Raw genomic sequence first — 14,515 nt, forward strand, 5'->3', positions numbered from 1 at the left:
TCTCTCACCCTCCCGCGCTTCTGACTGTACCCAGTGCTTGTATAAACAGAACAAACAAACAAACAAATAAATAAATAAATAAAAAGAGAATAATCGTAACAATGACAATACCAACCTTATGGGGTTGTTATTAAAGTTAAGTGAACAAATTAATGTAAAGAGGTTAGGCCGGGACCTGACAGTTCAGAGTCATTGATATGACTTTGACAAAATGAAAGATAGGTGTAAGTGGTTTCTACTAATTAGGGTGCAGGCTTGAGTTTGGACTTGGGGTAGAGTTCCTTTTTTCTGGGAAGGACCACCTAGGTGAGCTCTTTTACTCTCGGCAGGTGGAAGGCAAACCCAGCCTTCACAGGGAACACCGGGGCTGGGGCTGGTGGGAGGGGGTCAGCCAGCTCCTGGCAGGTGGAGGGAGTCTCCTTGGACAAGCTGAGCTGGGCGGCGTGTCTCATGATTTCAAAGGGGTTAAAGGACCCTATTGGAGGCTCCACTGGAGAATGACGAAGTTTCCCGAGGGTCCCAACTGCAGAGGCCTCAGTGGGGTAACCAACAGAGGAGACTGGATGTGGAAGCCCAGTTACCAATCAAGGTCAAGGCAGAAACCAGCAGTCACCTGCCCCCCTCCCCACCCCACCCCACCCCAGTGCAGCCCAGAGAGGGATTTTTCTTTAAAGCCTTTCATCCATTTCTTCTGTGGTTGACCTCCATATTCACAAATCCATATCTTCGCTGCTATTTCTTATCTTCTCAGTGACACAGTATCTTGTGATCTCTTTCTACTGACATGACGCATACCACCTGTGGGACTTTGTCCCCACATCCACTAGCTCCCCAGAACCAGCTAGGTGTTCTACAATTTTATACTGACACTGCCCATCTGGAGTTAGTGGGAGAGCCCATAAGTTAAGGGCTTTGTCCTGTGAGTAGAAAGAGATCACAGTTGCAGGAACCTACATCTCTTTGAAAAGGGCTTATTATGAATAACAAAAGACATTCCCTTCTCCCACCACTCAGGAAGTTTCCAAAGGGTTCAGATCTCCTGCCAGGAACTAGGGACAGAGAACAAATATATATTTCTTGTTATATTGCAATATCACAAAACAGTCCGCTAACTTCCTAATATGAAAGGCGAGGATTTAATTCTTTCACCCTCCCCGCCCCCACTTTTCCTTTTTTTTTTTTAAAGATTTATTTATTGATTGATTGATTTATACATACATACATACAAGCACTGGGTACAGTCAGAAGCGCGGGAGGGTGAGAGAATTCACCAGAGCCAGAGCCGGGAGCAGAACAGGCAGAAGGACCGAAGTACACTGCTGAGGGGAGCAGCGGGCGGCAGGAGAGGTCTGCGCGCCATGTGGAACCCTCGCCCGGTGTCCGGGGAGCAGCCGGGGATCGAACCGGCGTTGCAGAGGCCGCGGGCAGCTTCGCAACCCAGTGCTCAACCGCTGCGCCACCACCACCAGGGAGGCCTGAAACTTACTTTTTTAAGGTGAAATTCTCCCCTCCCCTGATCTCCATTCCCACTGTGCAGAGGGAACCTATTACCAGTTTCCACATAAAATATCTGCAAGTAAAGTATCTACAAGTAACTTTTTAAATGGCCATTTTTAGAGCTTCAAAATATTTGAATAGCTCAATGTTCAGTCTCTAGCAGACTCTGTTATGTGAGTGAGGAATAGATCTAGAGAACTCAACAATGTTTCCATCTGCACTAAAGGATTTATGTTCTCAACTGTGGGGCAGAAACCAGCATCATCCTTGGCACTCAGAGAATCTGGCAATCAGCCTCTTCTATGTTGCCACCTTTCCCTTGATGTCGAAGGCATGATGCTTAAAATGTCCAAATTTAGGAGCTTATGCAAAAGTGACACATTAAAAATATGAATGCTTGTTTTAAATTGCTAGCACATGTTGATTAGGGAGAATGGGGCCAAAAGCAGATTCAGAAAATATTTTTTAATGTATTGGATTTACATACTATGGATAAACTCTTTACTGGTAACTTTAATATCCTGCTTGGAAAATGGGGATTAGGGTCTCCCTGGTGGCGCAAGGGGTTAAGCACCGCACTATAAAGCAATCAACAGCCTCTGCAGCAAGAGTTCGATCTCAGGCCGGCCAGGGAGCTACCCACATGGTGCAGCAGACCTCTCCTGTCTCGCCCGCTGCTCCCCTCAGCAGTGTATTTCAGTCCTTCTGCCTATTCTGCTCCCCGCTCTGTCTCTGGTGAAACCTCTCACCCCCCACATCTCTGGCCTGTGCCCCAGCTCTTGTATGCATAAATAAATAAATCTTAAAGAAAAAAGAAAATAGGGATTAAGGAGTAAACTTGGGAAATTATAGGAAAAAATTTTCTGTGAGTGAGCCCAGTATCAGATGGAAATTGTGTTCAGCTACAGTACTAGAGATCCAGTTGCCATAGATTAAGCAATGTAGGGTTTATTCTCACATTTCAAATGACTGGCGTGGGAGCTCCATAGTGCAATTTAGGATTTAGGCTCCTCTGCTTCTTCAAACGCCAAGGTCAAGTTTGTTCATGTTCACAGTATGACTATGGAACTCGTGTTCTTTTTTATTTTTTAAAGATTTATTTATTTATTTATACAAGCACTGGGTACAGTCAGAAGCACGGGAGGGTGAGAGAATTCACCAGAGCCAGAGCGGGGGGCAGAGCAGACAGAAGGACCCAAGTACACTGCTGAGGGGAGCAGCGGGTGACAGGGGAGGTCTGTGTGCCATGTGGGACCCTTGCCCGGCAGCCGGGGATCGAACCAGCACTGCAGAGGCCGCAGGAAGCGTTGCAGCCCAGCACTCAACTACTTGCGCCACCAGGGGAGGCCCTGGAATTCGTGTTCTAAGCAGGGAGAGGGGAAGAGGAAGTGACCAGAGGGATGATTTCCAGCTGAATCATACCCCCTTAGAGAGCTTTGGAGACCAGCTTACATCTCGCTGGCCATCCTTACTGCAATGGAAACTGAGAAATGTTGACTTTTAATTGGGCATTTTGCCTCTTCAAATAACATCAGCTTTCTATTATTAAAGAAAGAGTGGATTGACTCTAAGAAGCATCTAGTAATCTATGCAACGCGCACCCTCCCCGAGAAAAGTATTGCTTTGCTTAAGTGGGCACAAATTGTTTTATGTCCCCAAACTTACTGCTCCCCCAGAATCTCCCAGCTCTGTAAATGGAACCATTCTCCATCCAGATATTCAAGCCAAAGAACGTGAGCCTCTCTTATTGATTCCACCCCTACATCTCTCTGAACCTCACTTCTACTGCCACTGTCCTAGTCCAAGCCACCGTCTCCCTCCTCCCACGTGGTCTTCGTGCTTTCATTCTTCTTCTTTTTTTTTTTTAATGGCAAGTCCTTGGGATTCCCTAGACCTAAGGAGTCACAATCTCCAGAGGAGCCTCCCAGGTGGCCTAGGGGTCAAGTCTCAGCACTTATCACCCCTATGGCCCTGAGTTCGATCTCCAGCCAGGGAACTGGCCCACAAGGTGCAGCAGACCTCTCCTATCTTGTCCGCTGCTCCCTTCAGCAGTGATTTCAGTCAATCTGCCCGTTCTGCTCCCTACTCTATCTCTGGTGAATCCTCTAACCGCCCCCCAGCTCTGGCCTACACCCCAGTTCTTCTACGCATTCAATCACTAAAAATCTCTAGAGAAGAGACCCAGAAAGTTGCATTTTTAACAAGCCCTTGGGAGTTCTTTTATTGTTATTACTACCATCATTGTTGTAAAATATATTTAAATTCATCATTTTTACTATCCTGAAGTTTTTAATTCACTGGCATTATATGCATCCACAGTGGTGTGCCACCATCACCACTATCTAGCTATTTCATCACCCCAAATGGAAACCTCACACACATTAGTCAAAATCCACCAATCTGCTTTCTGTCTCTATGGATTTCCTATTCTGGACATGTCATATCAGTGGAATACCCACTATGTGGCTTTTTCTAGAAGGCGCCTTTCACTTAGCATAATGTTTTCAAAGTTCATTCATGCTATAATATCTCTCAGTGTTCACTCCTTTTATGGCTAAATAATGTTTCATTGCAAGAATAGATCACAGTTTCTTTATTCATCTGTTGGTAGACATTTGGGATGCTTCTACCTTGTGGCTATTGTGAACAACACTGCTATGACTATTTAAGTATGAGTTTCTGTTTGAAAACCTGTTTGGTTCTTTGGGGGATATACCTAGGAGTGGAATTTCTGGGTCATGTGACAATTCTGTTTAACATACTTAGGAATTGCCAAATCCTGCTTCCATTCTGCCCCCTTACAGTCTCCATAGGACAACCAAAATGACTTTGTTTTAAATATAAAACACATCTGTTACTACCTCACTTTAAACTCCAATGGCTTTCTATTTCTCTAGAATAAAATCAAAACTCCTGATACTGGCCTACACAATCTTCTCTTTTCTCGAATGTATCTCTTAACTCTTCTCACTTACCGAGCAATTTCTGTTTATGCCTCAGGACCTTTGCACTTGCTGTTCCCTCAGCCTGGAATGCTCTTTTTCCTGGCCTCCTGACCTCATGACTGACTCTCAGACTGCAGGTCCCACCCCAATCATGTGTCTGGACAAGGGCCAGCTCTTCCCCATCTACCTTATCTTAACAAGCCCCACCCTACCCTTAATCACTGCCTGTAAAATCTTGCTGTTTGACTTTCTTTACATTTACCTTTACTTGAACTTAACTTTTTTGTACCTTAATTGTATATCATCTGCCTCCCTGTGTAGAATAGGATCTTCACAATGGTTGGGTTGTTTGTCTTGCTAATCCCTGTAACATCTGCTCTTAGCCCAGTGCCTGGCATATCAGAGTGTCAATGAATATTAACAGAAGAAGTAATCATTGGTCTTAAACAGTCTGAGAATATTATTCAAAGTCAAGAAAGAGGGGTAAGGATTTCAGTGAGAAGTTGGTGATCTGAGTATTAAATAACTTTTGTGAATGACTTTTGTGAAAGGAAGTGACAAGCAGACCTCTGAAATATCAAATTAGTATAATTATGATAATTCATATATAAAACTGGAGGAAAATCAGGGAGAATGTTTAATTAAAATAAACACTTATGTGATTGGAAACTGGCAATTTCCCAACAGACAGAATGACTTAATGATTAAGAGCTAGCATGGGGAATCTCACCTCTTAGTAGCTACATGACTTTGAGAATATTGCTTCACATCCATAATATGGGGTTAATAAAAATGCCTAATTCATAAGTTTATTGTAACAATTAAGTGAACTAGTGTTTGTGGAAGGCTTACCTCATTAAAAAATAGCTATTACTAGCATGCCCTTATGGTTACAATTTAGTAAAAATATAAAATTTCAAATGGTATCATTTAGAGTGATATAGCTATTAGAAAACTTTTGCAATCATTGAAAAATAGATTCTAAAATCTGTGTTAGGCCCATGGGAGATATGGACTCGCCATTCATCCCTTTAGCAAAAGTCTGTGGAACATCCACTGTGCATCAGACCATTGTCAGGCTCAGAAATATAGGTTCTTCCCTGAAGGAAGCCACACTCTATAGTGAAGACCACCAAAAAGAGATCATTCCAAAGCAAGATTATGAATGCAGTGATTGGGATAACTGCACGGAGATTTCAGTGGTCCCAGACACAAAAAGATCATGAGAAGCAATCTCCTGAGAAGCTAAGTTTTTTGACTTTTTCTGGTGGACATGACTAGTCATTCCCCCAGGTCCATTATCTTCTTTCTAAAAAATAAAACTTTTAGCTGTACATTTGACCATCCAGTATCAATTCTACATGTCCCAGTCTCTCTTGTATCTAAGTAGACTAAGTTGTGGCCAGTAGGCATGAGGGGAAGTTATGTGAGCAACTTCTAAGCATTTCACCTAAATGGAAGGAGCTCTTCCTCTTCCGTTGGCTGGAATACAGATGCTGCAGTGCACCATCTTGGAGCATGTGGAGGAGAGAAGTTTCCTAGGAAAAGCAGAGCAACAATGTGGAAGGAGGTTGGCATCCTGACAGATATCCAGAGCAATACTGTCATGTCATCTTTGACTTTTATGTGAGACACATTTTACAAAACGTGAAAATATTGTTTCAGTCATTACTTTGAATCTTTATCACACAAGAAGACAACTATATCCAAAATAATATACAGAATCCTTGGTCCTACCTCTGGATTTGTATTGTAGTAGGTCTATGGTGAAGCCCAATATCTATGTATTTTTAGATTTTCCAGGTAATTTAGTTTGATCTTCAGATAGTTTGGGGAACCATAGAGTTGCAAATGGCTCAACAAATCACTACCAGGACAGATCTTAAATACTAAGCAGGAACTAATGAGGCAAAGATGGGGGAGAAAGACCACTTAAGGATAAAAGATCTTGGATCCTTAATAAAATTTTTGAACCTCTCAGCTACGCTAGAGCTTGTTACCACCACCTTATAATGTGAGATGATTGTCTTCATTTTCTTCATTGTTTAAGCCATTGTTAGTTGGTAATTCTGTTATTTGTAGCCAATAACAACCTAACCTGTATGTAATTATCTGTTGGTTTTGCCTGCCCAGCTTACAACTCCCTTCTGGTAATAGCATTCTGACTTTCTCTTAGGGAATCAATATACTGTGTGCATGTGCAACACACACACACACACACATTCTGCATTTGATTCAAGCAAGACTGACTACAACCCTCAGTTCATGGAGTGCACATGTGACCAAGTCTGTCAATCAGTGTTACATCTACCCTCTACAATGAGTGGGATTAGAGTAGTCTCCTGAGACTGTTGGCAGAATGTTGGGGAAGAGAGTTTCTCTTTTTCTTGGGATAGCTGCTTAAGAATTAAACCAACTTGGAGGAAAGCAGATTTGAGAAATGAAAAGACTAATTTCTTTTTTTTTGTTTTTGTTTTCCTTTTTTTTTTAAATAGAGGCATATTTTATTTATTTATTTGTTTGTTTGTTTGTTTATACATGCACTGGGTACAGTCAGAAGCGCAGGATGGTGAGAGAATTCACCAGAGCCAGAGCAGGGAGCAGAGCAGGCAGAAGGACCGAAGTACACTGCTGAGGGGAGCAGCGGGCGGCAGGAGAGGTCTGCGCACCATGTGGGACCCTCCTCCGGTGGCCGGGGAGCAGCTGGGGATCAAACCGGCGCTGCAGAGGCCGCGGGCAGCCTCGCAACCCAGCGCTCAACCGCTGTGCCACCGGGGAGGCCCGAAAAGACTAATTTCTAATGACATTATTGAGTCTTTGGAATGCTCCTTTGCCTGGTCTATCTTTGGACTTTTAATGGTTTTGTGCGCCAATAAATTCCTATTCTTTCATAAAGTGGTTAACAGTGAAACTGATACAGACCAGAGTCCTAGTTCACAGGTGAGGCTGAGGACTCTCAGCTAAAGTATAACAGGGGAGGGGGAGGTAAAGACATAGAGGAAGGACAAGATACAACAGCTCTTTGAGGTAGCTGCTGTTATCTGTCTCCTTCACAGATAATACAGGCTGAGACATTGAAGGGTCAAGTTACTTACCCAAGGTTGTACTGTGAGTAAGAGTCCAGATTCAATATCAGGCCTAAAAGAACTCCACAACTCCACTTATTTTTGCTGAACCACACTGATTTTCAGGGTAGGTCTATACCAGGAATCAAGTCTATATATTGCCTTTTAAGCATCAGTTTTATTGGTGTTGGTTGGGTAGAGCTGAGGACAACCTCGAGTTTCCTTCTATTTGGGTGTCAAGCTCAGAATTCTTAACTATTTTCCAAATTAGTTAGGAAGTGGCAATGGTAGCCATAATGAGGTCTACCCAACATCACTACTAAGGTCCTTCTACCTGCTTCTGTTCCCTGGGCTCCCTACACACACACCACCTCAGGTTCAGCCACTTTGGCAAGAAATTTTCATCTTCTCTTCAGGATATGCAGCTGGTTTCTTCCAGAAAATTCTAGGTCAGCTAATGTCCTTCCCAACAGCCCTGGTGTTGGGGCAGCTATAGTGCCCATTCCACAGTTCTCTGGGAAGGCCCTTCTAAAGTGAGGATTCTAAGAGCTGCCTCTGACCTCCTTTGAGATCTCAGTGGGGCAAATCCATGATCCTGTCACCAAGCTCATGGTCATACCAGGCCAGGAAATAAGCATCAGCAGAGGGTTATTGCTTTTGACGTTTCCTGTTCTACAAGAAAGTATCTGTCATGGGCCTCCCCGGTGGCACAGCGGTTGAGCGCTGGGTTGCGAAGCTGCCCGCAGCCTCTGCAGCGCCGGTTCGATCCCCGGCTGCTCCCCGGCCACCGGAGGAGGGTCCCGCATGGCGCGCAGACCTCTCCTGCCGTCCGCTGCTCCCCTCAGCAGTGTACTTCGGTCCTCCTGCCTGCTCTGCTCCCCGCTCTGGCTCTGGTGAATTCTCTCACCCTCCCGCGCTTCTGACTGTACCCAGTGCATGTATAAACAAAACAAACAAACAAATAAATAAGTAAATAAAAATAAACATGCCTCTATATAAAAAAAAAAAAAAAAAGAAAGTATCTGTCATAATGCCCTGAATCTTGTGTCCAAACCTGCCAGGGTGAGTTGGCTCCATTTTGATGATCAGCCTCTACCAAACCCAATCTGACCAGCAACCAATCTGAGGTCCTCTGATGGCTGCCTCCAAAATGGCCCCATCAGGAGGCAGGTTCCACACAACATGGTTGTCTCAGAATTCCCCCTAGCCAGTGAGTCCCAAAGATTGGAAAACCCACCTCTCAGGTACACAAGATGATTTTCAGTAGTAACCCCACAGTTTTAAATAACACTGACTCACACCATGAAACGTTGTCGCTTTTTGGATTTGTTTGGCCTCCTACGATCACCAAAGAGAAGCTCTGTTTGGGGCAAGTTTGTCTTTACTATTCTGTGACTCTAATGCTAATAATCTCCTTTTTTGACATTTGTGGTAGGTATTGTATTTGCATAATTATTTTATTTACAACAAGCGGTGCTGGTTTCTAAGTTATAGGAGTGCTATTCAGTTTCTTAGGTAAACGCAAACACATCCCATTTAAATGAGCCCATTTATAGACAAATAATGAGTAAACACTGGCACAGATCGGAGGTGAGGTGCTGTGTGGCAACAATAACAAGGATGGTAAACAAACCACTGAAATTTGGCAACTGCTGCTCCCAGCACAGGGGCTCTCCATTGGTGCATCAGCCTCTCTCCTCCCGCCAGGAACAGACCTGCGGGGAATTCTGTCAGAGTTGAAATCAAAGGGGTGAGGTTCAACCAGCCACCTCAGCCAGACGGATGCCCCTCCCTGCTGCATGACGAAGGTCTCTGATGCCCCAAACTCAAGCCCATCAGGGGCCAGTTAGCTCTCCCGTTCGCCATACAGCAATGGAGTTTTAGGACTCCCCAGGTCGTCCAGTAAACTTTGTCAGGTTGGGAATACTAGTCATTGGCACAGAGCTGGACTGGGTAGGAATAGATAGGAGACTCTACCAAGAGCCTGCGGGCAAGGTTCCTGCTCTGCTTGAGAGATGTGGCGGGGGTGGGGGGGGTGGGGGAGTGGGGGAAAGAGGGGATTTCAGGGGCCTGGCCAGAGCTGCAGGTCAGTGTTTATAGAAGTGTGGTCCTTGGCTTTCCAACATCGAAGTTACTTATTAAAAATATAGACCTCCCTGGAGATTTGGTAGCCCTGACATGGGGCCCAAATGTCTGAACTTTTTAAACCAATGATATTTACCATCTGATTAAGTTGTCAAATTTGAGAAGTGCTATAAATGGGGAAAAGGCCTGCTGTAAAAAAGGTCTCTCTCTCTCTCCCCCCATCACAGACAGTCTTATTGTCTTGTGACTTTTACACTCTATTATATGGTATGTCAATGTTTGAACAATATACCATAAAAAAAGAGAAATTGCTCTCCAAATTGTTGAATGATTTCATACTCTAGGAAGGTGTGTCTTGCTTATTACCTTTAATATCACCTCTCACCCACTCTGCTCCCAGCACCCTGGCATGCCAGTGAGGCCCTTTGAAGAGTGAGACTTCCAGAGACCCTCCATTTGGTCCACCTGACATGACGGTCACCTCTGCTTTGCCTGACAAGCATCACTCCCATTTCTTCTGATAATAGCACTTCATTCTCCTTTAGCCGACCTTCCTTATGCCCTCTCTTCTCCTTAGACCTTATTTCCTCCTTAGACCTTACACCAGTTAACACAGGATCCAGGTCTGGCCAGTTAGAACATTCCATTCCCCCTGCAGAAAAGGGCAAGACCCCATTCAGGTCAGTGATCCTCTTTGCTCGGAATTATTGAAAAATAAAATTCTTCTCATTGGATTATCAGGCTTGGAGGATGGAAGCCTAGAGCTGCTGGTGGGAACAGCCCTCCTAAGAATGAACCAACCGAAAAAGAAAGCTGAGCTGAAGCATAGAGAATAACTGAGTCCTGAGAGCATCATTTGAATCCCAGGATCCAGCTGTACCTGGTAACAGAAACTTCCTGACTTTTTAAGATTTATTTATTTATACAAGAACTGGGGTACAGGCCAGATTCGTGGGAGGGTGAGAGGATTCACCAGAGACAGAGCGGAGACCAGAACAGGCAGACTGATCAAATACACTGCTAAGGGGAGCAGCAGGCGAGACAGGAGAGGTCTGCTGTGCCATGCGGGACTCTTGTTGGCCAGCCGGGATTGAACCGGTACTGCAGAGGCTGCGGACAGATTCACAGCACTGCACTCAACCCGCTGTGCCACCAGGGGAGGCCCAACTTCCTGACTTTTTAATAACATCCATGGGCCTCCCTGGTGGTACAAGGGGTTAAGCACAGCACTATGAAGCAATCCGCAGCCACTGCAGCACGAATTCGATCCCCGGCCAGGGAGCTACCCACATGGCGGGGCAGACCTCTCCCGTCTTGCCCGCTGCTCCCCTCAGCAGTGTATTTTGTCAGTCTGCCTGTTCTGCTCCCGGCTCTGTCTCTGGTGAATTCTCTCATCCCTCAAACCTCTGACCTGTACCCCAGTTCTTGTATGCATAAATAAATAAATCTTAACAAAATAACACCATCTGCCATAAAAATCCCCCTCCCTCTTTTGTTGTTGTTGTTTTACTTAACTCATGTTGAGTTGGGTTTTCAGTTACTTGTAAGCAAAAGATCGCTGGCTGATTCACAGATGTGAGATCAAATGAGGCAGACTCTACTACGTAACATTCCAGTTTTCACTCCTTGGATCTGTATAGAGTTCAACATAAAACTAAAAAGGCAGTTGCTCATGGTGTAGTATATACATACTGCTGACGTATGAATCATAATGCTGTACAACCGAAATACCTAGAATGTTATAAGCCAATAAAACATCAATTAAAAAAAGAATAAAGAGAGAAAAAATAAAGGCATGAAAGGGATTTTTTAAAGTACAGTTTATTGGGGTCCTGCCTCCATGGGGGCTGAGGATGAATCCCAAGGTCTGGTCTGCATATGGCAGCGGAAGGCACAGGAGGGTCACTTCAGGATACGGATGCTCATTTTCTGTTCTATGTTCATCTTCTCTAAGGACTGGGGGGAGATGGGTGATAGTCAAGAGCCCTGAATCCCAGTCCTAGGCTCCACCCCCCTCTCCTGTCCCCAAGGTACCCTCATTCCCTGGGAACCCCTCTCTTCCCTCCTTCCTCCCTCAAGCTTCACTTCCCAGGACATCTGTCCTAGGGACTCCTGATTCAACTCCCCAAGGGCATTCTGACCTTGGCAAACTCCAGGAAGGACACGGCCCCATCCCCATCTTCATCAGCCTCTTGCACTGTGCGGTCCGTAATGCTCTCCAACTGCTCCTCTGTGACCTGAACTCCAACCATCAGCCGGAGCACCTGGGTGGCAGGGGAAGAGGCAGGCACAAGGCGGAGTCGCAGAGACTACCAGCACCATTCCTCAGGCCTTGCCCAGTGACCCTAGAAGTCATTACCAATTTTATAACCCATCCTTCCTCCACTTTCAACAAATCCAATCACTTCCCACTCTGTCTCCCAATAATGTCTGCCACTGTTCTCCCTAGCCCACATTCACCTCAGCAATATCAGCAAATCCATCACACGACCCCAAACTTCTAACCCAGGCCCATCTTCCCTCCACGACCTTCCCCACCTCATCCTCCAACTATTCCCAAATCCATCCCCCACTTCACAACATCTACTCCAGAGTCTTCTCTGACACTGGGGCCCGACCACCCCTTGTCGTGGATGGACACGGCAACTTTCCTGCCCTCTCTCACCAGATGCCATAGCACCACCTCCCATCTGGGACCATCAAAAATGTCTCTGTGTATTGCCAACATCATTCAGGGGGCAAAACTGTCCCCCAGTTGAGAACTACTGATCTCTTCTCAATCTCATGCCCAACTGCACCCCACCCCATTTCCAAGTTAACCTATACCCCAACATTTTTCAGGTTCTCAGGTTAACCATATCCCCATATCTGTGCCCCCCACCCCATCCATTAACATCCACCGCATCCCTCACCACCCCCCCATTCAACCAGCTACCCTCCAGAGTCATCTTTTGCTTTTGCATTTTTACAACCTGCAGCATCTCCTGCCTGGAGATCTTCCCGTCTCTGTCCAGGTCGTAGAGTTGAAATGCAACTGGGAAGAGAGGGGCGGGGTGAGGAAGGAAGTTTGGACTTCCCTGGTTCTCTCCCAGAAGGTCGCCCTGGAGAGTGGGGGAGGCCATTTACAGGTTCCCTGCAAGAGTGGGAGGTGTCTGGGGCCTCGCACTGGGGCGGTTAATCTGAGGTCTTACTTGCGTGGGGGTTCCCACAAACTCACAGCGAAGTTTGTTCATTCTGCTATTGAGGGGTTCAGGTTCTCTGGGGTCCCGGCTTCTGTCCTCATCATCTACAGGTCGAAAATGAGCCAGGACCCTGACGAAGTCTATGAAATCCACCTTCAGACTCCTGGAGGAGGTGGGAGAGGGGAATTGGGGCGTGGGGGGGAGGGATCGGGCAGCGGTCACCTTGGCCCTCCAACCGCCTCCATCCCTAACCTCCCATACAAGCTTTTCCCTCGGTCTCCCCACCCGCGAGGCCTCACCCCTCGGGGAAGAAGCTGTCTATAATGCGGTCTCCCAGGGGGTTGACGGCCAGCGCCCCGATCTGCTGCAGATCCACTCGGCTGCAAAGTCAAAGCGCAGAGAAGGGGCTGGGCAGTCAGAGCGCGCGGCAGGGCCGGGCCAGGGCGCGCGGGGAGGTGGCGAGCGGCGCCTCACCTCAGGTAGCCCTTCTTGTTGCCGTCCAGCGCGCAGAAGCGGTGGTAGAGGCGGGTCAGGCAGGCCTGGGAGACTGGGAGGGAGGGAGGGGCCCAGGGTGAGGCCGGGGGACGCTCGCCCCGCGCTGGGCTCTAGGGGCTGAGGCGCGCGCGCCAGGAACAGCCCCCCGCGGCCGGAGGGGCCCGGGATGTTGAGGGACTTGCACCCGGGATCGAGCTGGCGACATTGGAGGGGGCTTGAAAAGCCCAGGAAAGCTCGCGGGGGGGCGGGGGGGGCTCCCCTCGCGGAAACCAAGAAACCAAAGGCAACTTCCTGCACCCTCCGCCCGCGCGGGTCCGGGTTCGAGGACACCCGGGCGCCCCCAACCCGGGGAACCCAGACCTTCCTCCAACCTGGACGCCGGAACCCCTAGATTAACAAGGTCCCTAGTCCTGCGATTCCAGCCTAGCCCCGTACCCCGGGAACCCCAACCAGAGTCCCTGCGCTGAACCCCCTCGAGCCCAGCCATGGGACGCGGGTTTGCCCCTTCCCGGCCCCCACAAGCCTGCAGCCCCCCGCGCCCCCCGCGCCGCTCACAGCCCGTCTCGCGCCTGATGGCCTCCACGTCGGGGATCCTCGCGGCGTGGGAACTCCGGGAGCCCATGGCCGAGCTGCAGCCCGGACCCAGGCGTCTCCCTCCCGCCTCCCAGGCGCGGCCGCCCCAGTGTCCCGGGGCCGAAGGCCACTGGCCTGGCGCACGGCCAGGCTCCCGAACCCCGGCGTTCCTCGCCTCCCACCCGCGACCCGGGCGAATAGAAAACAATGCCCCGGGCGGCGGGTCAGAGGGGCGGGTGCGAACAACGGGCTGTTTCTTCCCGAGATCCTGAGGTCCGCAGGGGGGCGGGGGGCGGGGAGGGGGTGAGGCTGGGCGAGGCCAGGCCCGCCCTCCCACGGAGCCCAGACACCCCCTCCTCCCGGCGCCTCCAGCCTCGGGTCCCCGGCGCCCGCAGCTGCCTCATCTAGGGAGTCCATGCCCTCTGGAAAAGGGGTGACCAGTGGGGAGGGGGGCTGGATGCATTAGACCCAAACCCAGAGGTTCCCAGCCTGGGGCCTCTCCCCAGGCACTAAAGGGGTGAAGTGGGGCGTCGCGGTGAGACCAGAGCAGGGCCGGTGGGTGGGAAGTGTGGAAAGCACCGGGTTCCCAGAAGTTGGCTGGGAATCCCAGCTTTGCCTCTCATTCTGGACAAGTCAGGGTAGCTCCTCTTCGTGCTTGATCCACATGCTATTA

General features: G+C 48.2%; 1 protein-coding gene across 1 annotated transcript; it reads right to left on the reverse strand.

Annotated features, from left to right (window-relative positions):
• Nucleotides 1-11,399: 11,399 nt before the first annotated feature.
• On the reverse strand, nucleotides 11,400-13,900 carry CHP2 (calcineurin like EF-hand protein 2). Its single transcript, XM_037504555.2, has 7 exons — nucleotides 13,825-13,900; nucleotides 13,249-13,321; nucleotides 13,074-13,154; nucleotides 12,810-12,937; nucleotides 12,565-12,626; nucleotides 11,734-11,856; nucleotides 11,400-11,548 (listed from the first exon to the last, which is right to left on the reverse strand). The coding sequence occupies exons 1-7, from the start codon at nucleotides 13,889-13,891 to the stop codon at nucleotides 11,495-11,497; spliced, it is 588 nt and encodes a 195-aa protein (XP_037360452.1). The 5' UTR covers nucleotides 13,892-13,900; the 3' UTR covers nucleotides 11,400-11,494.
• Between the last annotated feature and the right edge of the window lie 615 nt (nucleotides 13,901-14,515).

The sequence above is a fragment of the Talpa occidentalis genome, unplaced genomic scaffold (assembly GCF_014898055.3).
Source record: "Talpa occidentalis isolate TD23 unplaced genomic scaffold, MPIMG_talOcc4v2.1 talOcc4.12, whole genome shotgun sequence".
Lineage (NCBI taxonomy): Eukaryota > Metazoa > Chordata > Mammalia > Eulipotyphla > Talpidae > Talpa > Talpa occidentalis.

Excerpts from the sequence above, each read along its gene's own strand:
- CHP2 (XM_037504555.2), bottom strand. The coding sequence starts at position 13,891 with ATGGGCTCCCGGAGTTCCCACGCCGCGAGGATCCCCGACGTGGAGGCC. Across the intron at positions 13,322-13,824 it reads CATCAGGCGCGAGACGGGCT|TCTCCCAGGCCTGCCTGACC; the intron begins GTGAGCGGCGCG and ends CCTCCCTCCCAG. Across the intron at positions 11,857-12,564 it reads CCAGGCAGGAGATGCTGCAG|GTGCTCCGGCTGATGGTTGG; the intron begins GTTGTAAAAATG and ends CCTGCCACCCAG.